Source organism: Ciona robusta, chromosome 1, assembly GCF_009617815.1.
Source record: "Ciona robusta chromosome 1, ASM961781v2".
Taxonomy (NCBI): domain Eukaryota; kingdom Metazoa; phylum Chordata; class Ascidiacea; order Phlebobranchia; family Cionidae; genus Ciona; species Ciona robusta.
This window is the reverse complement of record NC_143235.1, coordinates 8,986,309-9,007,759: the sequence shown is the minus strand read 5'-3', so window position 1 is coordinate 9,007,759 and position 21,451 is coordinate 8,986,309. Positions and strand designations below refer to the sequence as shown.

General features: G+C 38.4%; 1 protein-coding gene across 9 annotated transcripts in view; it reads left to right on the top strand.

The window, feature by feature from the left end:
- LOC149742814 (laminin subunit alpha-2-like) overlaps positions 1-21,451 on the top strand; it is a 43,827-nt gene that overhangs the window by 16,118 nt on the left and 6,258 nt on the right. For 3 of the 9 annotated variants that reach the window (XM_089893663.1, XM_089893656.1, XM_089893657.1), the window contains exons 4-52: positions 2,027-2,151; positions 2,235-2,355; positions 2,561-2,737; positions 6,199-6,288; positions 6,355-6,466; positions 6,851-6,998; positions 7,429-7,644; positions 7,718-7,820; positions 7,898-8,031; positions 8,292-8,461; positions 8,606-8,712; positions 8,792-9,021; positions 9,091-9,222; positions 9,299-9,374; positions 9,432-9,526; positions 9,596-9,718; positions 9,776-9,933; positions 10,110-10,255; positions 10,320-10,500; positions 10,693-10,829; positions 10,888-10,994; positions 11,238-11,361; positions 11,631-11,774; positions 11,878-11,907; positions 12,338-12,511; positions 12,617-12,805; positions 13,246-13,367; positions 13,705-13,837; positions 13,960-14,073; positions 14,139-14,347; positions 14,604-14,797; positions 14,862-15,004; positions 15,198-15,248; positions 15,487-15,552; positions 15,753-15,863; positions 15,931-16,042; positions 16,142-16,295; positions 16,509-16,731; positions 16,840-16,956; positions 17,164-17,327; positions 17,651-17,883; positions 17,952-18,068; positions 18,369-18,539; positions 18,760-18,914; positions 19,250-19,390; positions 19,730-19,884; positions 20,355-20,508; positions 20,585-20,715; positions 21,224-21,389. In XM_089893663.1, coding sequence (XP_089749789.1) covers positions 2,027-2,151; positions 2,235-2,355; positions 2,561-2,737; positions 6,199-6,288; positions 6,355-6,466; positions 6,851-6,998; positions 7,429-7,644; positions 7,718-7,820; positions 7,898-8,031; positions 8,292-8,461; positions 8,606-8,712; positions 8,792-9,021; positions 9,091-9,222; positions 9,299-9,374; positions 9,432-9,526; positions 9,596-9,718; positions 9,776-9,933; positions 10,110-10,255; positions 10,320-10,500; positions 10,693-10,829; positions 10,888-10,994; positions 11,238-11,361; positions 11,631-11,774; positions 11,878-11,907; positions 12,338-12,511; positions 12,617-12,805; positions 13,246-13,367; positions 13,705-13,837; positions 13,960-14,073; positions 14,139-14,347; positions 14,604-14,797; positions 14,862-15,004; positions 15,198-15,248; positions 15,487-15,552; positions 15,753-15,863; positions 15,931-16,042; positions 16,142-16,295; positions 16,509-16,731; positions 16,840-16,956; positions 17,164-17,327; positions 17,651-17,883; positions 17,952-18,068; positions 18,369-18,539; positions 18,760-18,914; positions 19,250-19,390; positions 19,730-19,884; positions 20,355-20,508; positions 20,585-20,715; positions 21,224-21,389 — 6,885 coding nt within the window. Of the gene's footprint in view, positions 1-2,026; positions 2,152-2,234; positions 2,356-2,560; positions 2,738-3,761; positions 4,841-6,198; positions 6,289-6,354; positions 6,467-6,850; positions 6,999-7,428; positions 7,645-7,717; positions 7,821-7,897; positions 8,032-8,291; positions 8,462-8,605; positions 8,713-8,791; positions 9,022-9,090; positions 9,223-9,298; positions 9,375-9,431; positions 9,527-9,595; positions 9,719-9,775; positions 9,934-10,109; positions 10,256-10,319; positions 10,501-10,692; positions 10,830-10,887; positions 10,995-11,237; positions 11,362-11,630; positions 11,775-11,877; positions 11,908-12,337; positions 12,512-12,616; positions 12,806-13,245; positions 13,368-13,704; positions 13,838-13,959; positions 14,074-14,138; positions 14,348-14,603; positions 14,798-14,861; positions 15,005-15,197; positions 15,249-15,486; positions 15,553-15,752; positions 15,864-15,930; positions 16,043-16,141; positions 16,296-16,508; positions 16,732-16,839; positions 16,957-17,163; positions 17,328-17,650; positions 17,884-17,951; positions 18,069-18,368; positions 18,540-18,759; positions 18,915-19,249; positions 19,391-19,729; positions 19,885-20,354; positions 20,509-20,584; positions 20,716-21,223; positions 21,390-21,451 lie in introns of those variants that run through there. The other 6 variants (XM_089893658.1, XM_089893659.1, XM_089893660.1 and 3 more) reach the window with 6 other exon arrangements.

The window sequence follows — 21,451 nt, the reverse complement described above, 5'->3', positions numbered from 1 at the left end:
TGAACAGATTTGTTACCAGATTAGGGGAAGTGGGCGAATAAAGGCAGCATTGGGTAATGTGCCGCATAACACACGTACCTGCGTTGATGGGTTGCGACGTCATTTCTACAGCTGCGGTTCGTCACGCCCTGTTTGTGTTCGATTTGTTATGACATGGTCGTGCAAGGTCACTGTGGAATAGCAAGATTTTAGCGAGAGTGGAACGATGGCCTTTTTCCGCATTTTTTTGGTTCCATACCCCATTAAAAATGTCGGGAGTCTTACTAAGAAATTCGATCTTAGGAACATTGTGTATCGTTGTTTGTCTGGTACGCTACCTCGTTAATATCGCCATTAAGCAAAGTGACGAAACTTCTGTTTCATGTAAACGACGTTGATTTCCAAATTGGGCCACCGGACCCGGAGAAGTTACGTCAGCCAGACGAAGTAATCATCGAATTACGAAGCGGCGAGGAAACGTGGCGCTTAGAACAGAATGAGAGTGCTTGGCTAGTTTGTCGTGACAACATGACAGGGGCGTGCCATTGTAAATCGCAACCTTGGCTTTGAACACGAAGCTAGGCGGATGGATTTCATTTACTGGGCGTTACTCTATCATCTTTTCATCTGGTTCTAAATTGGACTATGAGGCGCGCTCGGGGAATATCGGCTATTTTCACGCCGATTAGAGATGTCCGTTTAAGATTAGCAGCCGATTGCGGCTACGCGCTTTAATACGAGTGAAGGTATGTTACCGACTATCAAGGTGTCTTGCAGGACCGCTTATAGTTAATGACGGTGATCCACGATCAAAGGACTCCGCGATTATAATTTCAATGAGCTTTAAGTTCTTGACAATTTTCGATAGTTTTGTAAATTGCTAAATAAATACAAGACTCCGTGTACTTGGGTAAGCGTCAAGTTAGCAAACCCCTATCTAACTGTAATTTTTCAAGGATTATCTGATAAAGCGGTTTCATTGGCTTTGATTTTACGTTGGGTTGAAATTGGTCGCCGAAAATAACCAAGTATCATTGTGCGAGGCCATATGAACGCGTCAAGAGTTCCCTCAACCCTTAATTTCGTTGCTTTCCTGGTCTGAGCCGCAATATTTTCAAAGCAATTGGTTAAATTCGGAAACCCATTGAGATTTTTGTGTACTCGGAACACCGAGGGTTCGCCTTGAAGTGTGGGTTACTTTCCCTGTGACGTCACCGAAAGAGTTCTCACGCACGTATTGTGATGTCACAACAGTTGTAAATACTCTCGAATTGCCTATCTCGATTTTCGGACACCAGCGCACGCGAGACTGTTTACTGTGAGCAGGGAAGGCCAATTAACCAGCACCACCAATTTACAGACATGATTAGCATTACCTAATGTCCCTTATGACCTTTCACTCTTAAGCTGTGTCAGTGTTCTCTAATAGATGTGCTCCGTAAAGGATGCGCTTCGAGAACAACCCCATAACAAATACAAGTCTAACTTTAGACCAGTTTTAATAAATTATTAAAACTAAAGGTCCAAATATTTCAGCTAGGTGAATCATGGCCTACTAAAGATATGTTTAGTGGGCCATGAGTGAAGCTTATTTTATAATTGCCGCCGTAATGAAATAACGTCAAGTCTAAAGACGCACATTGAAGTATTTATAAAACGCTATTGATTTGCCGATGTAAAACACCAATTCCAAAGAGTATAGTTGATTTAAGGGCAAACCATGGCCTACTAAAGATATCTTTAGTAGGCCATGGGGCAAACGAAAGTCAAACTGGGAACGAGCTAAATGTCATCGGTCCTAGCAAGCAGCTGCTAGTCACGTGATTCACAAATGTCGCTCGCGGCCTGAACTGTAATCTGTGGTTCGGACTTCCAAGAATTCAACTTGCGCTTGCGATAATTGAAACATACATCAACACAGCTTCTATACTGCTTATATGCTATTGTTAAATTAACCCAAACCGGACGGTATATAAACTTATATTAACTGTAGCATTGAAAATACACCGTATAATATGTGTTGCTTTTAAAAATTCCTACTCTGAAGGTTTTCCAAGTTGCATACGTAATTGTGAAAGCTGCGAACTCGCCTCGACCCGGCAATTGGATTCTGGAAAAGTCAATCGACGGCGTATCGTGGGAACCTTGGCAATATTTTGCTACCTCAGATAGGTGACTACCACATATAAACTAAACTTCGAGTGTAGACTTAATTGTTGAACACAAATAACTTCTTTCTTCGTGATTTTTTGCAGAGAATGTTTATCGCAGTACGGGACAGTCGCATCTCGACTTGGATCGCCAAACTACAAATCAGACAGTGAAGTTATGTGCACTACGTACTTCTCCAAGTTAAACCCGTTCGAAAACGGAGAGGTATGTTTTGTATTTGAATGTCATCGTATTAAACCGATTTGGTATCGAAATACCTTAATTTGTAAAGCTGCTCGAAAATCAATGTGATCTTATCAAAACTTAGTTTTCTCGGTGGTGTAACCATAATAGGCTTGTTAAAACAGGCTATAAATCCTTTATTACAAAATCGCTGATGGATAATAAACAATATACATTTTTTACATAGATTCACGTTTCTTTGATTAACGGAAGACCAAGTGCCGAAAATCCATCAGCCGAGCTCGTCGAATTTACATCGGCTCGATATATTCGACTTCGACTTCAGAAGATACGAACTCTGCATGGGGATCTGATGACGTTGAGTTTTAACCGGGCGGAAAACGACCCGTCGGTGACGAGACGGGTGAGTTGTGGCCGTGCTGACGTCATCTACGTCAGTGATGGAATAGATAGGGATGTATGAATGTTTCTGACGCCTTATGTAACGTTGGGGGACTATTAGTATAATGAGCGCCATATTTACGCGTTTTGCTTTTTCATGAAACATCGGTACATATGTGTGTTGTGTAGGCGAAATATAGTTGCAGCTGCGTTTAGAGGTCGTAAACGCCACTGTCAAGTGCTGTCCAAGGCTATTTAAGTTGTAAATGGAGTAAAGAACGGATTATGAAATCTATTTAGGCGTAATCGGTACTGCAAACGTTGTTAGCGCACGCGAAGTGGCGGGCAATGAAAGCAGGCCGAAGATTGGCTTGACCGGATTCCGGGCGTCCGAGTATTTACCCAGCGAGTGCAAGTAATCCATGTTTGTTGTAGGGATTAGCACCTTGGCAGCGTAACTGTCAGCACACTTACGCACTTGTGCTCAAACTGTGGGATTTTGCAACCACAACGATAGGACAACCTCGCGATTTCACTTCATACCTATTTCATTATAGCTAAACCAACGGGTTTATTATGCATTTTTAAAATGATAATTTTCCAATGTATTTTCTTTGATACTGCGGGATATTTTCTTAATCCTTCAAAACTGTTATTTTAATCGTGGCACGATGCGTTACTACGTGTGGGTTCGTATTACTCTACCCTTATGATCGATGGTTGACATTTATTGAATGAAACACTTCAAATGTCGGTCACTTTTGAGAAACCATGAAGGAATGCATTATATAATAATGCCACCAACGCCGAACGACCTTTTCTAGTTGATACGCACTGCAGCAACGCAAATTTATAATTATGACTCAAATATTACCACCATGGGTCGTATCCTCGTTAGAGGTGACTGTGACGTCATTCGCCCAGTATGACGTCATTTAAAGCAGGGCCAAACAAAAGCGCTGTTTCATTATTTGTGATTTCGGCCAGTTTTTGGGTCGTGGTCGTCCGCGCGGCCATAAACGACCGTTGTCGATTTAATGAAGTCTCGATGTATTAATTAAACCAAGGAAGCATGTATGTTGGAGGCGGCGATTAGTGCCCTAATCTTTCTTCGTTGAAGAGAAGAGTAGCTTTTGAATGGCGGCGAAGATTCGATATGTTTACGTAAATCACGGCACGATTAATTCAATTAAGTCGACCTCGGCGGGGCTGGGCCTTGTAGTGAGAGCGACGGTGCCCGGTTTCGGCGGTTCCCAAAACCGTGTCATTTTTCCTCTGCTATTCAAGCGACTACAGAATCGCCACTTACCGGGGAGCGATCACTCGCCACCGCTCGCGTGTCATTTGAACGACTCAAGGAGTCGGGGCAGGTCGCGTCTTCAGTCGCAAGGGTGCAGCGGATCGAACAAGATATTAATTGCAAGGCTTAGAACAGCAGCGTATATTTAAGGGGAGCGCTGGATAGTGTTTATATAGCAAGGACAGAAAGAAGAGTTTTATCGCGTCAGTTTTATAATCTACGGTTACTCTAACGATGACAATTTATCCGCTATTTATTTAGGAAGAAGTAAACTTGTCTGTCGTGCTAAAGTAGAGATATAAACTTCGTGAAATTTGGATAAGTGATCAATGTATTGTATCTATGGTTGGTTGCCTGCTTTATTTAATGCTGGTAACACTACGCTCAATCAAGCCTAACGATTGGAGTTATCTCGACGGCTTCGATTACCTTCTTATACGGATTACCTTCGGTGGGACAGGGATGTACTTAACTTGGTTGCTTTGTCTGTGCATTTCCACCGGCTTTGCTCGGTTTGAGCGACAATTTTCACACGCAAGACACCACAGACTTGGCTACGCTAGCGCGAAGCACCAGGAACTTTTGCTGTATCGCCCGCAGACGATTATTTTGCGGTCGAACGGGACGACAGCACGAAGAGAGAGTTTTGTCAGTTTAAGCGATCGGAGAAAAACAGCGCGTTTGCGGGGAATTGAGAGACACAGATTCAGCCGAACTTTAATAACTCGCCGAGGTGGCGCCGATTTGACTTTATTTCAAATGCACAAAATAGCATCAGATTTATGCACTTGTGGGACGTTCTCATTATTTTCAGTTATGAAAAAGGTATGAAATTTTCAAATATTACGAAACAACTGTATGTTACCAACTTTCGCTATAAGACCCCCTACCTATTGAAAACAAAGCAAAATTCCTATTACAGGAAGCAAAACACCCAACGGGCTTATTTTTACTAAAACAATGCCATCACAAGGAACCGCAAATATAGGAAGTTGGCGCATGACCCACTAGTAATTAGGCCGATCCCAGCAATAGCAGACCGCGATCATCGGACTGCTGGGTTAACGATCACGTTGGACTTAATAGTTCGAACGCCGACAGCGTCGAGACTGCTTTGCGCGGTATAGGTATTGTTCAAACGTTGCACGTTTATGTTTTACTGCCTTTTAATGATCTGCAGTATCCACTAATTAGATACAGTGACGATCTGCCGACGCGGTAGAGGATATTTTAGAAACGGAAGGCTGAAGCCGGTCGAAAGCTAACTCGTAACACCACATCGAGTATTCTGACTGTGATGTGGTTCGCTTGTTTCCGCACACAACATACAGCACAAGTGGTTCTTTACGCTTGCTTTACGTAACCGCGGGTAGAACTGCGACTCAGTGGTGAGAAACAGCGCTTTAATATATACATGTATTGCGTTTAGTGTGGTTTCGTGACGATATCGAAGTTAAATACGATTAAACGAAAACCATAAATAACTATGATGGATAGGTGAATACCATGGTGTGTAATCGGCATTGAAAGTCAGTTTAATCGGCTCGTATTTGTGTTTCAAACAATGCAAAGAATAAACTTCATATCACGATTTCTGTCACGTCCGAACAGCTTATCTTGAATTAACGCTCTTTCGCATTTAGCTTCGACATAGCAGGGAAATTACGCACCGCGATTAACAGATTGTGGCTTTTGCGTTTCCTCACTTGCTCCATTGACGTCTGTCTGTCTGTAAAATGCTCGACTTAGGAAGATGGCACTCGAATTAATTACACTGTTTAGCGCACCGATTGCCGATACTGAGCTCGAACAAGAATCAGGTGGAAGCTTCACCGTTTCAATGTTTCGTCATACGTGTCGGATCAGGTTACGCTAAGCCTAAACCAGTATCAAGATTAGCGTCCGCCATTTTGACAGATTATAAAATTACCGATAAATGTGATATACCAGATACCGGTATAGCTTGTTAACGCGGTGGTCCCTTATATGGTTTGTCCAAAATGTCAGCCATACATAAAAAAAATTAAAACATTCACCCACAAAATTGTATATGGGGTAAACTGGCAAGCGGGCCGAGGTGTCTCGAACTGAACAATAATGTTAAAACGACTGTAGTTGCCACGCCACACGAGGATAAACAAGTTCTATTCATTCGTTTAACCCATTTGTTGTTTCGTTTGCAGTATTACTATTCAATCAAAGACATCAGTGTTGGTGGAATGTGTATTTGCTACGGACATGCGAGCACTTGTCCAACCAATCCACGGACAGGGGTAAGCGAATATCAAGTATATAGCAATGCTACTGTTTATGTAATACGAACTAACTAGATATTTTAGTTATTCAGGTGTGCGTGTGAGCACAACACTGTAGGTTCGAACTGCGAGAGGTGCGCACCAGGCTTCCAGCAGCATAAATGGAGGCCTGGAAATGATGGATTTCAGTGCGAAGGTAAGAAAATGGCACCAGCCGCCGAAAATTATGTAGATAATCGCTACGCAATATGCATTCGGCTGTGTTGTGCTACATTGTAAATGTATTATAAGCCTTCGTTATCGTATAAGAGATCTGCTGGTGCTGCGAAAAAGTAACAGACAAAATTCAACCAATTGTTTAATAATATATATATTTATATATTCGCCTAAATACCAATAAGATCAATTGGTTGGACTCGATTTTTGTCTGCTACGTTTTCGTAGCACCAGATACATACGTCTTTACACACGAATCGTATAACTGATGTATGAGCACCAGATCAGGGTCTGATTCGCGAAATTTATTACAGTTATTCCTTTGGTAGTAGGGTTTTAAAACACTGTTTATTTTTACTTACAGCGTGCAATTGCCACGGGCACGCTGAGGAATGTTATTATGATCCTGACGTTGATGGCAGAGGAGAGAGTTTGGATATTAATGGTGATTATCTTGGTGGAGGAGTCTGTGTTGGATGCAGGGACGGAACGGACGGAGTAAACTGCCAGTCGTAAGTTGAAAGATTAAAACGGTTTTAATGCAAGCACAGCCTGCACGCAAGAACGGGCAATCGATATGTATTGGAATGGGTTTGTCATATAATAGGGTGGGGAAAACGGGACACCTTTAGCACTTAGTATCCGAATATTCTGATCGTTTTTATAAACAATTAACAAGGGTCTATGGAAGTCGTGAGAATGCGGTTTTATAACTCTGTAAATGTTCTTTGTTTACTATCAAATGAGACGGGAAAATAGGTTGAATATAGGTGTCCCATCTTCTCCCACCCTACTATATATAAATAGATAGTCGTTTCAAAATTGTAATGCTAAGTTCAATTGTTTTATCATGTTTGTAAAAGTCGAGAAATATAATATATTACGCTGCCGCAATGTTGCAAACTTAGATACGTCGTTTTCATAAACTAACCGCTATTTCAGATGTGTGGACGGCATGTATCGTCCGCTGGACGTTGAACCGAATGCGAGAAATCCATGTCTACCTTGTAGTTGCGATCCATTCGGTGGTTTAAGAACGTCTGATGGAACAGGGCCGTTCACTTGCGTAAAAGATATTGATCATATGGACGCCGAAAGGGATTTATTTCCAGGATCTTGTTATTGCAAGGAGGGGTACGCCGGACACATATGCGATAGGTAAGTTGCCCGTTATAACATCGCTTATGTGTTGCGATTTGAATATAGAATTTTTTAACAAGTTGTATTTTAGGTGTGCGTTTGGATACACGGGTTACCCGATATGCCAGCCATGCCAGTGTAATATAACAGGAAGTCGTAACATTGATCCTTGCGTTGGTGACTGCGTGTGTAAGGTAAGGTTTTGAACTTATTACCCGAAAGTATATATGCGTCGCATTGAAATAAAGTAAGTTGATATTTGATTTAACAGGAACATGTAACTGGAGATAGATGCGATCAATGTAAATTGGGATTCTATAATCTGCAAAGAGAAAACCCCATGGGTTGTGACACGTGTTACTGTAATGGTGCAACGAAAAACTGTGAATCTTCAAACCTTACATGGTATGTATGAACGTTAAGAATTTAGATACAGTATAGCTTCTGTGGGGCAAGACAGGCAGTTAGCATTTAATTTTTTTGATCGTGTTTTTAACAATTAACAACGCTCTGTTATGTTCTCGATGTTCTTGTTACATAGGATAATTTTGTAATTATTCCTTGTTGCTACCGAATGGAACATGAAAAGAGAATGAAAACCTATCCCGTCTTTTCTCCCCTACCTAGGCTATATTGTATTATCAATATGTAATTTTTAACTGAAGGTCCACCATACAAACGAATGAAGGATGGGAGGTAAGGGATCGGAGAGGAAGAAGACGAGCAAAACCACAATTCGATCTTGACCTTCAAGAACCGTACGTGGAGCATGGACAAACTGCAAGGGAGTTAGGATCAACGATGTATTATTGGTCGGCTCCAAAAGAGTATTTGGGTATGTTGGCAATTCATAACTGCACTCATACAGGACTTGACTCTCATACAGAACTTTAATATTAAAATAAAAATATAACAACTTGCGGGACTTTACCTATGATGAAATAAAAACAATCGAATTTAAAAAATACGTGTGTTGTAGGCAATAAACTGATGTCGTATGGAGGAACACTTCGTTACACAGTGTCTTATGATATTTTACGAGGTGCCCAACCACTTCCTATTCAAGAAGCAGACGTTATACTTGATGTGGGTATTTTATATTAATAAATATATATAGCGCCAGTAGCTTGAAACAACAATACATTGATATACTGTATAATTTCAGGGCAACGATAGAACATTAATTTACAATCACCAAGGAAAGCTGGTTGAACCCGAAACTGAAACTGAGGTTGTTTTGAAGTTGGCATCTAGTGTGTATGGCGATCAAACCGGCTGGGTGAATGCAGAAACTTTGCAACCGATCAGCAAAGCTGATATGATGTCTGTACTAAGTGATATTCAACGGATATTAATCAGAGCTGTGTATAGCAGGAACAGCGGTGCAGTGTACAGGTAAATTTAATTATGCTGAACACAGTTTAAATGGTTTACTTTTCCGTAACTATCCATGCTTTAATGCAGAATATATGGTGTTTCAATGGAAATTGCTTCCACGGATGGCGATCTTTCACCAGCTAACTCGGTGGAAATATGTCACTGTCCACCTGGCTATTCTGGCTATTCCTGCCAAGATTGTGAAAGAGGATATTGGAGGTACATATCCTTTTACGTCTATATAAAATGTTTGTGTTGAAACTTCGTTTAAACATACCATTTTGTTTTTCTGTAGAAATGGAAAACAGTGTACACTATGTGACTGTAATGGACATTCCACATTTTGTAATCAACTCAATGGAGCCTGCGAGGTAAATAAATCATAAACTGGCACGCTTATGATAATTATTACAATGTGTTTTATTTAGAACTGCCAACACAGCACTATAGGAATGCATTGTGAACGTTGCAAGCCTGGATTTTATGGAAATGCAATAAATGGGACTTCACACGACTGTCAAAGGCAAGTTGATAGCAGAAAGAGATACAGTTTAAGTGTCATATTAATCTAATCATCTGTATGCTTCTACAGATGTCTTTGTCCATTGGCAATATCAAGCAACAACTTTAGTCCAACGTGTAGACTTGACCGAGTGCCTGGAGAAATGGTTTGCATGGAATGTCCTCCGGGATATTCTGGAAAAAGATGTGAAATGTATGTCAGCAGAAATGGAATTTATTATTAACTTATAAAATGCTCTTATTGAAACAGGTGCAGTGAAGGATATTTTGGAAACCCATCCACCCCTGGAGGAACATGCCAACTTTGTAACTGCAATGGCAACTCTAGGTCGTGTGATACAGTGACTGGTGTTTGCAAACATTGTCAAGGCCATACTGCTGGTGAACACTGTGAAAGATGTGAAGCAGGTTAGCATATATTAATCTATTGAAAATATTATGCTGTAGACAACTTACATATTTAAAATATTATATGTTGTAGACAACTTACATAAGGGTTATAGCTTATGTAGGAACGTTTTGGGACCCAAAACATGTTTGCAAGATTTTATCTGATATAGTGACTTATGGATTGATGTTTACAGCATACTATGGTGATGCAATCGTTCGAAAAAACTGTGGACCTTGTGAGTGTAGTCCTGTTGGTTCAGTGAGTAGACAATGTGATGCTGTCACTGGGCAATGTCCATGCAGACGAGATGTTTATGGAAGAAAATGCGATGCATGTGCTGTAAGTCAACTATTTGTGTTTTGATACGTGACCTGTGGTAATCTTATAACACATATTGTTACAGAGCAATAACTACCTGAGCAAAGAACAGAGGATGTGTATTTCATGCAACTGCAATCCAACTGGCAGTATAATGATGCAATGTCGAGCAGATGGTTCATGTGTGTGCAGGACAGGAGTTGTAGGGAAGTTGTGTGATTCATGCTCTGCTGGTTATCACAGCTTTGGAGACAATGGTTGCCGAGGTAAGCATTGGTGGAACTAAAAGATTATAAAAATATTGTAAAATACATTACACATATGGATGTTTTTTTGTGTTGAGGTAATGAGACATTTCAAACCTAAATCCAAGTTCCACAATGTGACTCCCAAAGCACTTAACTCATTTAGATTAGAATAGAATGAAATACAGATCATGACAATGATTTATTTTGTAGAATGCAACTGTCCACACACAAATGGTAATTGTGATCCAGTTTCTGGAGAGTGTAGGTGTCCACCAAACACAGAAGGGGAAGGGTGTATGCACTGTGTAACAGGATCTTATCAATGGTCTGTCAATAATGGTTGTAAAGTAAGTGATTTATGATACTGTTATGTTTGAACATTAAATTACCACAAGTTTTTTAAAGCTTTGCAACTGTAGTGAGGTGGGTTCAACATCTCTTACATGCGATAATATAACTGGACAGTGCCCATGCAAATATGAGAACAGTGGTCAAACTTGTAATGAGTGCAGGTGCGTATTTATCTATAAATAATTATCGAAGATGTAGTTACAATACACATGGGCAGTGGTGCAACCAGAAAAAAAATTAGCGAGAGGTTTTAATCAAAAAATTTTCCAAAAAAATTGTTTTTTATTTTTTTTTTAATTATTTTTTTTTGGTTTATAAGCGGGGGGTCGCGATCCCCTAAACCCCCCTGGGTGCGCCACTGCACATGGGTAAGCATGTGTGTAAAACTAGTTGTATTGTTTCAGGAGAGGATATTATGGATATCCAAGTTGCAAACCATGTAACTGTGTTGTGAGTGGTACACAAACTGACACGTGTTCCAATGATGGGACTTGTCAATGTACTGATAATGGACAATGTCATTGCAAGGTGAGAAGTGTAATATATATTAGCGCTGGTTCTTCAAAACAGTTACCAAATAAGCAATATGGAGGAGTGGCATTTGACTAAGCCTTATTTTTTTATTGAGGATTTTATGTAAACCAGACATTTTTTGATAATTAGAAATTAAGCCAATAAGTTGCATTCTGAGTTTTCGAAAAATTGAATTGCAAGTTAAAAAAGGTCGAGAAGCCCTGATATATATAAAATCTACTATATTCAGATTAACTGTTTAAACAATTATTTTAATTATACAGATAAATGTTGAGGGGAAACACTGTGATCGTTGCATTGAAGGTGCATTTGGTTTGTCAAGTGAAAATAAAGTTGGTTGTACAACTTGTTTCTGTTCAGGAGTCACAAACCAATGCATGCAAGCCTCCTATTTCTGGGGCAATCCGGTATGAAATTAACTTTTGTAATAACATGTGTGGGGTGCAGTGGCTCAAAAAAAAAATTCATTCGTTTTATATATTGTAAAATTCCATTCATTGAAAATGACAGATCACCATGCCGGACCCGTTTGAGATAGTGGTGAGGCTACGGTGTGTTGAACGTGTGGTTAGAGATAGCGCAAATATGCTAACACGCAACCTGCCCTACATGGCTGTACCTTAGTAATCTTGCCTTCTAAGCTTTTGCTAAAACTTCATTACACCAGAGAATGCTCTAAGTCTGCGCTTTCTCACGCACAGTTTAATCATAAGCTTGCGTATGGCTGCGCAACAAAGTGATTTATGCTGCTTATAAGTCACAATCTGCAGAGCATTGTTTATTTTCATATGAAGCTTTTTTCTAAAAAACACTTTTTCTATAATTTTCTATAAAACACTTTGGTTTTCCTCCTAAGTTTAATTTTCCATACAACCTGATATTTAATATCTGTAATTTCGGTGGTGTGACTTTGCATGGTATTTATGGTGATATTAAACCATATAAGGCAATCAATATTGTTGTTCCACAGATTGCTTTGAGCTTAGCTCCTGTTGAAGTTACGAATCGAATTACTACAGGACCGCACTTTAATGGAGTGACTATCCCTGATGATGTTGATTTGCTTGATTCTAATGTAATCATGCGGAAAATGAATTCTGAACCATATTACTGGCGCCTACCACCTCAATTTAATGGAGACAAGGTAAAATTCTGGATTTTAAATTCAAATTTAAACATCTTCTTTTTGTATAACATGGCAACAGGTCATAAGTTTTTTTCTGATTATTTACTGTAATTTTATCAACAGAGACTTTCTTATGGAGGCAAGTTACAATATACCATCTACTATGTATCCATGTTGTCTGTACCTCCCGGGAGGAGACCAAAAGCAAGTGTGATTATTCAAGGAGGGGTTGGTGAAGTTAAGAGCATAAAATACACCATGGAAGATCCACAGATTGGTCAAACACGTTCATATGTAGTGCCAATGCAAGAAGTTAGTTTTTAAATTTGTATTTGGGAAGACTATAGACCAGCGGTTCCCTAACTGGGGTCTGCTGCCCAACTGGGGCCTGTTCAGCAATGATTGTGATTTGTAGGGCCTGAATTATCAAAATAATTCCAAAGGGTTCACCATGCAAAAGTTTTAGAAAAATGTGGGAACTGCTGCTATAGACCATTATGTTATTTATGTGAATTAAATTAATATGCAATTTGATTTAACCCAGCATATGAATAATTGGTCTTCCAATTGTAAGCCACCAGAAAAAAAAAACAATCACCTATAAAGATTTATACATGGTAACTTATAAAGGACACAAGTCCATATATTAAAACATAAACTGCCATACTAGGATAAATAATGGAGAAAAATTCATATCAGTTCAGGTTTTACAAAAGTATTTCAATTTATAACCAGTATGAATTATTCTACAGTTTGGGTGGAGAGGTCTTGATACAAACGCAAGTGTTTCAAGAGAGGATTTTGCAATGATTTTACAAAATGTTGAGTCAATTCTCATCAAAGCATCATATGGTGTTCTCATGGACCAATCACGGTTAGTAGAAAACTGTTTTTTTATTGATTATTTTAATGCAACCGCTTAAAAAAAGGATACAACAGAATAATGGTGGTCATTTAAACAAGCATAAAATCGTAGTGTTCTTACAACAGTGCTTTTACTCCTTTTAAATTCAGTTAACTATTAATTAATTAAACAAATTTTATATTAAAAATTACTTGCATACAACATTTGTTTAGAGCAACAATAAACACTGGGTAATTGACATAATTTTTTTGGTTAAAAAGCATTTACCTGCAAGACTAACTCCCATTGAACATTAATAGGAAATTGTATTGTGTTTAATATTTATTAAAATTATACAAACACTCAGGTTAAGTGAAGTATATCTTGATGTTGCTGTACCTGGTGTTAGTGGAAGAGGAGACTCTGCAACTGATTTACCTCAAGCTTATGGAATTGAAGAGTGTGTCTGTCCACCTGGCTATTCTGGTCTATCCTGCCAGGTTTGAAAATGACTGTTATTTTCAAATACTGTATGCTGTGATGTGAAGATTTGTTTTTATAATATTTGTTTCAAAATAAACTGTTTTTGTCAATGAATTAATTTATCATTTATTGTTTACAGAACTGTATGGCTGGGTACATGAGAGTGCAGCAAGGACCTAACTTTGGAATGTGCGAGCCGTGCAATTGTTTTAACAGAAGCAACTCTTGTGATATTTTCACTGGAAGATGTTTGGTAATTAATTTATAACAACTGAACTAAGAACAATAAATGATTAATTCTCTGTTCTACTCTTCCAGAACTGTATTGACAAATTTGTTGGGCACAACTGTGAGAAGTGCATCCCAGGTTACTATTTATCCGAAAACTCTTGTCATAAATGTGAATGCCCCGGAGATAATGCCCTCAACAACTTCAGCCCCACCTGTCATGCAGATGGAACAGATGGCATCACTACTTACACATGCGATGCTTGCCAAATTGGATACGAAGGAAAGCATTGTGAAAGGTAAAATGCTGAACTTTGAGTAACAATTTTTGTTTTCGAAAGATATCAATTTTAATAGTAAACTGTAAAGTTTTTAAGAAATTATTTGTTTTTTTGGAAGGGGGAATATTAAGGTATGTTATGCTTTGCCCCTTGCAATATATTTTTAACCGAAGAGCAGATTATAGCTTTACTTGTAGCAGCAGACAATTCTAATAATGTTGTATCATGCATGTTAATTATAACTTTGGTCTGTTAAACCACAATATCTACTTAGATGTGCTGATGGCTATTTTGGTGACCCAACCTCACCTGGAGGTTTCTGTGCCAAGTGTGGCTGCAGTGTTGCCGGATCTTTGGATGGCGTGTGTGACAAATTGACTGGTCAATGCAACTGTGATGAAGGGATACAAGGTCGAATATGTGATCGCTGCAGTGACAAACATGTGATCACTCCAGAAGGATGCCAAGGTTTGACTTTGACTACAATCAAATCAAATATCATATGAGCAAAGCTAATTGTGTATTTATACAGAGTGTAATGATGAGTGTGCTGGCAAGCTGTTGTTGGAAATTGAGGAGTTGGCAAACCGTACACTAAAAGTTGATATTCGTGATATGTTTCCACCACCATGGAACCGTTTAATTGTTGCACGAAATGTAACGGCTCAACTGCAGGTAAGAAAATATGTTTTTATGTTATAATTATTAATCGATGAAATAGAAATTATTTCATGATTTAGCCGATAGTGAAATAGCAAGTATTTCAAATAGTAGAAAAAGTATCAGTCTGCCTGCAATTTTCTCTTCCTTTGATTCTTGATCTGATGATCTAAATTCTAAACTTTTCTTCAACTTTCGCATCATGTAGAGCCTTATGCACTTACTTCAAGGATTGTCAAGTTCAAATCCAGCCGACCAGGTTGAAATACCAAACATACAGTCATTTTCCATCTCACAAAAAACTCATTTTTTAAATTTTCTTTATTTTAAAATCAACACCCAACTTATTTTTATCCATCACATTTCTAAACCACACCTCACTTTTGATAATGTGCATGCCTCTCACTTCACTTTGTATTTCTACACTAAACTTTTTCTCTGCACTCACGGTTGGTGCACTTTCAAACTTATCACAAGTCTTCTTTCTTCTGACACAGCCGTATATCGAGCTTCTTCTGCACAGAAAACTCAATTACTTCGTTCGGCAGCGACGAAGGGTCAAGGTACACGGCAAAAAATGCAAACTTTCTCGCTTCCCTCTAATCCCTGCTTACTTGCTGTTGCCACTAACTTCTATGCAGTGTGTGCCTGTGTTAGTTTTACATCTGAATCAAGATTTCATCGTGTGGATTTATTCCAGTATATATATTGCATGTTGTATAAGGGCTTGAGTGGAATGGTTTATTACTTGCTTTATTTGCAGGAAAAACTTGAAAACTCTTCCAACTATGTAATGGATGCATTGGCAGATATGGTGAAAGTTCCTGGAAATATCAGCGAAACTGAAATGAAAGTTTTTCCAGCAGTAGCAAGGGTATGTATTAATATTAACAAGGTTTTACCTTATTATAAGCTGTAGAAATTTAAAATTGATCTTTTAGGCTAAATCTTGTGTGGTGGATTCCAATAACGCTTCTGCTAAAATTAATGCAACCAGAGAAGAAGTGAAACTGCAGAAAACGGGAATGAGAAATTTGTATAACACTGTAGATGGTAAGTCTGTCATACATTATGACCACCAATGTTGACATTCTTATATGTATTCATCGAAACATAAGTATATTCCAATATATTGTTTAATTTAATGTGCAGGTTTCACTCGCATGGCAGCACGCTTGCTGCAAGGTTTACAGAATGGTACAGCACAAGATGTCACTGAGATTTACGGCAGAGTTGACATGAAAATGCGGAAAATGAAATCGAGAAATATAAGTCGACATCAACAGCTGGCTGATACTGAACTTGAGTAAGTTTACATAACTGATAGATTAATCTGCTTTTCTGTAAAAGATGTAATAATAAATGGCATAATTTGATTTGTTCATATTTATAAATTATAATACAATATAGATAATACAATTTCTCTTAAATCATATTTTTTTAAATATTGGAAAATCTTGTATTGGTTTTGAGTGAACATGTTTTTAACTCTAAAACTAAATATTCAATCTGGAAATAGGTTTGCCAATGATATGCTGAAGCTTATTCACGCCAACTTCACCGCACGGGCAAACCAAAGTGAGCCACATGCACGCAGCATGAACAATGAGATAGTTGAACAAGTGGATCAAATTCTACTGAAACTGAGAGATTTACAAGATAAACTGAACGATGCAGCAGCAGATACCAGAGTGGCTGTCACTAAGAATGTCCTAAATGGCCAAACTCTTAGGCAAACTTTGGTAAGGCGAACGTAGTTCTAAATTATGTTGCAATCATATGTAGTAAGACTGTTTTTGTTGTTTTTTTGTGGCAGATTTTTTCTAACCAGGTGTTATTGTTTTCCACAGGGACATCTTGAAAGGGAGAGAAATAATGCAATCATGGCCAACGTTACTTTAGACGAAGCACAGAAGGTAGTGGATGATACAATCAAGTTGTATCAATCTGGCTTGGAAAACATGGCGGTTAGTTCAGTTTCTATATAAGTATAAATACATTCAAATCTGATAAAGGTCATTTTACAAATTTGTTTTTGCATAAGACTTTCAATAACACGCTAATCAGGCAAAATAAATTTGGTAAAGAAACTTTATCTGCTTTATACTGTATTATAGCTGGCGGTTAATGTTTGAATGAAACTTAAAAAAGTAATACGTTCCTCATTGAATTAGGAGCTGAAGGCGTTTCCGGAGACCACACAAGCTGACAGAGAGGAGTTAGATAGGTTAGGAGCAAGCCTTCACGAAGCTGATCTACGACAAATAATGGCAAAATACGTCGAAATTCCAGCAGCACACAGTCGTCAGCTGAAGAATGATGCTAAGAGCATGTTAGAGTAAGTTTCTATCTCTTTTTAGAGTTGGTTTTATAACCTAGTGGGCATATATTACTATGGGGTAAGACGGGACATCTCTAGCACATTATATCCAAATATCCTGATCGTGTTTTAAACAATTAACAACGGACCATGGAAGTCGTAAAGTTACAATTTTATAATTCTTTAAATTGTTATTTGTTTACTACTAAATGGGACGAAAAAATAGAATAAAAAAATGTCCCATCTTCCCCCACTCTACTATACATTATCTATGGTGGCGCGTTGAGCCAAATATCTTCATTACAGTCACGCATTTAAGCTAATACGCTTGCAAATTCCAGGGTATACAACAATGTAAGTGCGTTCTCCTACAACCAGACGGAAGCAGCGAGGCGTTGGTCAAATATTGTAAGATCTCTTGAAAAGGCGAACAAAACATCCAGCCTTGCTATAAAGAGAGCCATGTCCGCATTAGCTACCGCAACAAGGAACCTTGGAATTCGAGCAAACCAATCATTTTTACGCAGCACTGATATATTGAACGAAGTGGCCGAGCTAAGGAACACGGTGAATGGTAAGCCTTCACATAAATAACTTGCAGTATTGAAGTGTTCATTTCAATAATATTGTGCTGCTTTATAGGCGAACGTGATTTACTGCGAAGTTTGGACGACCATTTGCGTTCATCCAACCACAGTTCAATGAATCTTACGGATCAACATAACCGGTTGCTTGCTCGTGTCAATATGATTAACGCAGGTATATATCAGGGTTGGCTGCTCAAAGGGTTACCTACGCCACTACATATAGCTAGGCGTATATAAATTTTAGTTTAACAAGTTTTATCTCAAAATCAGTTTATTGAAAAACAGTTTCGTTATATAAAAGATTACTGCTTTTTTATTAAAAAAATGCAAACAATTAAAAAACCTTAAAACCGTTACAAAATTTAATTTAAAAACGTTATATTTCTGCAAAAAAATGCTTGTCAATTAGTTTACAACTGTAATACGGCCGTTGGTACAAGTCCATAATCATATATTGAACCGTCCCTTACAGCACCACCCGTCAGTCCTGATAGAGTTTTCGAGGTGACAAGTGCGTCGAATCGAATCGTGGATTTACTTAATACCAGGCTTGAAAAAGCTCAAGAGAATGTGAGATTGTTGGGAGAAGCCGAACATGATGTTTCTCAACGATCAAGAATTACAATGGAAATTGCTGACAATCGTAAGTTGTATTTGTTGTTTATAATATACCGCACTGCACGTTTACCGTTAATTATTTTCCTATAACGCCTCTCTCTTTCTTTCTTTCTTCTTTGAACACTATCTTCACATCACTTCACCTTCTGTGCTCTGCAATCTTCCTAGCACACACTTGTAAGTAGCTCTAAACTAGTTCCGGCAGTTTTATTAGTTGTGTTTAAATTTTTCTTTAATTTCTATAGTTGATGGTTTGACCGAGGGCATGAGGGCGGCTTCGATAGCGGAAGAACGAACAAGAAACAAACTGGAACAAGTACAACTAACTTCGGACAGTGTGAGGGCAAATATAAGTAACATTCGCCAACTCATAGAAGAGGCCAGAAGAAAAGCTGCTGCAGTAAGTACTACAACAACGTCACGTCGTCACCCCTTTTCCGAAACTCCAATACCGTGATATAGCGGTTTAAGATTACTCGTTTCTATCCCAGGGTGGGGATTCGAGACTGCTACCATTGTGATCTTATGTTTTCTCCATAATAGTTTATCTGAATTGTCATATACCACAAGGAAAAAGCAGCCCCCCAAAAAATAAAAAAACCGTGGTGTTATATGTGGTTACTCCAATAGGAAGGAACGAAATGTATAAAATAGAACACCCGCGCTGTAACGACTGTCGTTGCTCACCCACATGAGGGTATGTAGAGAGAACTAATAGGAAATCTATCTTTTTAGATTCGTGTTTCTGTGAAGTCGGAAGGAAAATGCGCAATGGAATACAAGCCGATTATTACGCCAGGAAAAACAACAGAAATTGTTCTAACCGTGCAAAATAATCAACCAAATAATGGACTCCTTTACCTGGCAAGGCAAAGGGTATGTGTTTAACTCTAGAACATGTGTTTCAACCTTTTGGGGCTCATGCAATTCCTGACAGATTTTATAACTTTTTAAATTAAAATTGATAACTTACGCGAAAATTAAAAAGCCCGGCCGTAATTTTTTTACGGAACATATATCCTATTTTGAATCGTCTTTATTTTTTTAGTAAAAAATGAAATGCATTTGCCTAAACTAAAGTACATAAATTCTGAACACATTATATGCTTGAAAAATTTAACCCCAACGTAATTTAAATTAAACCCATAGTGAGAAGCTCTAGTTAAAAAAAACGTTCAATGAGTTGCCGTATGTCAAAGTTTTTCTTTGTTACAGCAAGATTATATTGCGGTTGAGTTGCGAGATTACCTTCCTACTGTAACATGGGACTTGGGTGGCGGACCTGGCTTTGTTCAGAATTCACTTAAAGTTAAAACCGATCCTGAGGTCGCAACTTCGTCGCCTGACTGGTACAAGATAATAATAAACAGGTAAAATAAGTTTTAACATTCTTTTCTATTCGAGCAAATTTGTTATACGATCGAGTGTGCTTAATTAATCCGCAAGTCATAACTTCGTCCGCGGATATGTTTAAGGAACCTATGCGTAAAAAAATGTTGTATAGTAGGATGGGGTAAGATAGGACACTTTTTTATTCTATTTTCTCGTCATATTTGGTAGTAAGCTAAGAACATTCAAAGAGTTTTAAAACCATAACCTCAGATCGTTGTTAATTGTTCAAAACAAGTTCAGGATGTTTGGATATAATATAATAAAGGTGTCCCATCTTCCCCCACCATACTATATATGGGTTTAGCTTTTACGATGTGTTTGATTATTTTTTAAAACAGTTTTATATAGAAAAGATTATGAAATACTGCTATAAAAATCGATATTCAACCATCAACCACCATATTGCTCTACCGATTGCTTCTGATTAAAGGCGCAAAAAAATTTTCAGACGAAATCAGCAATTAAACGTCACCGCATACAGAGAATCCAACAAAACAGCAACAATTACAAGCGTGGGTGGATTCTCACCAGGATCTTATTCAATGTTGGATATAGATGGCGACGACATGTTGTTTGTTGGAGGCATAAGCAATGACACTGAGGTTGGTTTGAAATTTTAAGTGATTTTTTTAATATGAAATTTGGGGATTTTTAGCATCGCGAAATATGCTTCCACAGGTCCATAATAGTGTGCTGTACCGCAAGTTTGAGGGATGCATGGGTGAAGCGTTTCTGCAAGGCAAGAGCGTTGGGTTATGGAATTTTAAACGGAATGTCAACCCAGAAGGCTGCACCGGGTGTATTGAAAGGTAAGGCATCTTAATCTAAATCTGTTTGAAATATTGATGATGATTATAATTAATGAGAGAATGATTGTTTTATATATATATATCCTGGGGAACGACAGCCCCGGGCGAGTTTACACGTATTTTACTCGGTGGGTGATTGTAATGATAATTTTTTAAAAGTTACGAGTTTGGACAACTGTCGTAATACGTTTTACCCTTGGACACATAGGCCTACATCAGTGTATATAGCAGCATCGAGCCTTAAATGCCATATAATCTGTGGGCGCTGCAATCACTACGGCGGTAGAGGCGATTAACTACGGTATAGTGGGATAGGAAAAGAGGCACTTTAGACACATAATATCCAAATATCTTGTTTGTGCTTTAAACAGTTTAACAACGGTCTATGGGGGTCGTGAGGGTACGGTTATATAATTCTTTGAATGTTCTTTGTTTACTACCAAATTGGACAATAAAATAGAATAAAACGGTGCCCCATCCTTACAATATTTATATTTTGTTTTATTAGCGAGATTGATGCAGGAAGAGAACAAACAAACTTGTATAGTTATTCCGGGAAAAGCTACTCGGTGCTTGCGGCCAATGCTCATGATCCTACCCAAACTCAAATCAGCATTCGACTGCGGACGTTCAGTTCAGAAGGGCTTGTTGTGTACACTGGTTCGGCCACAAACGTAAGAATTTCACGCCTATGTGTACGTAGTCAAGATACAGTATAACTTGTATGTACACAATA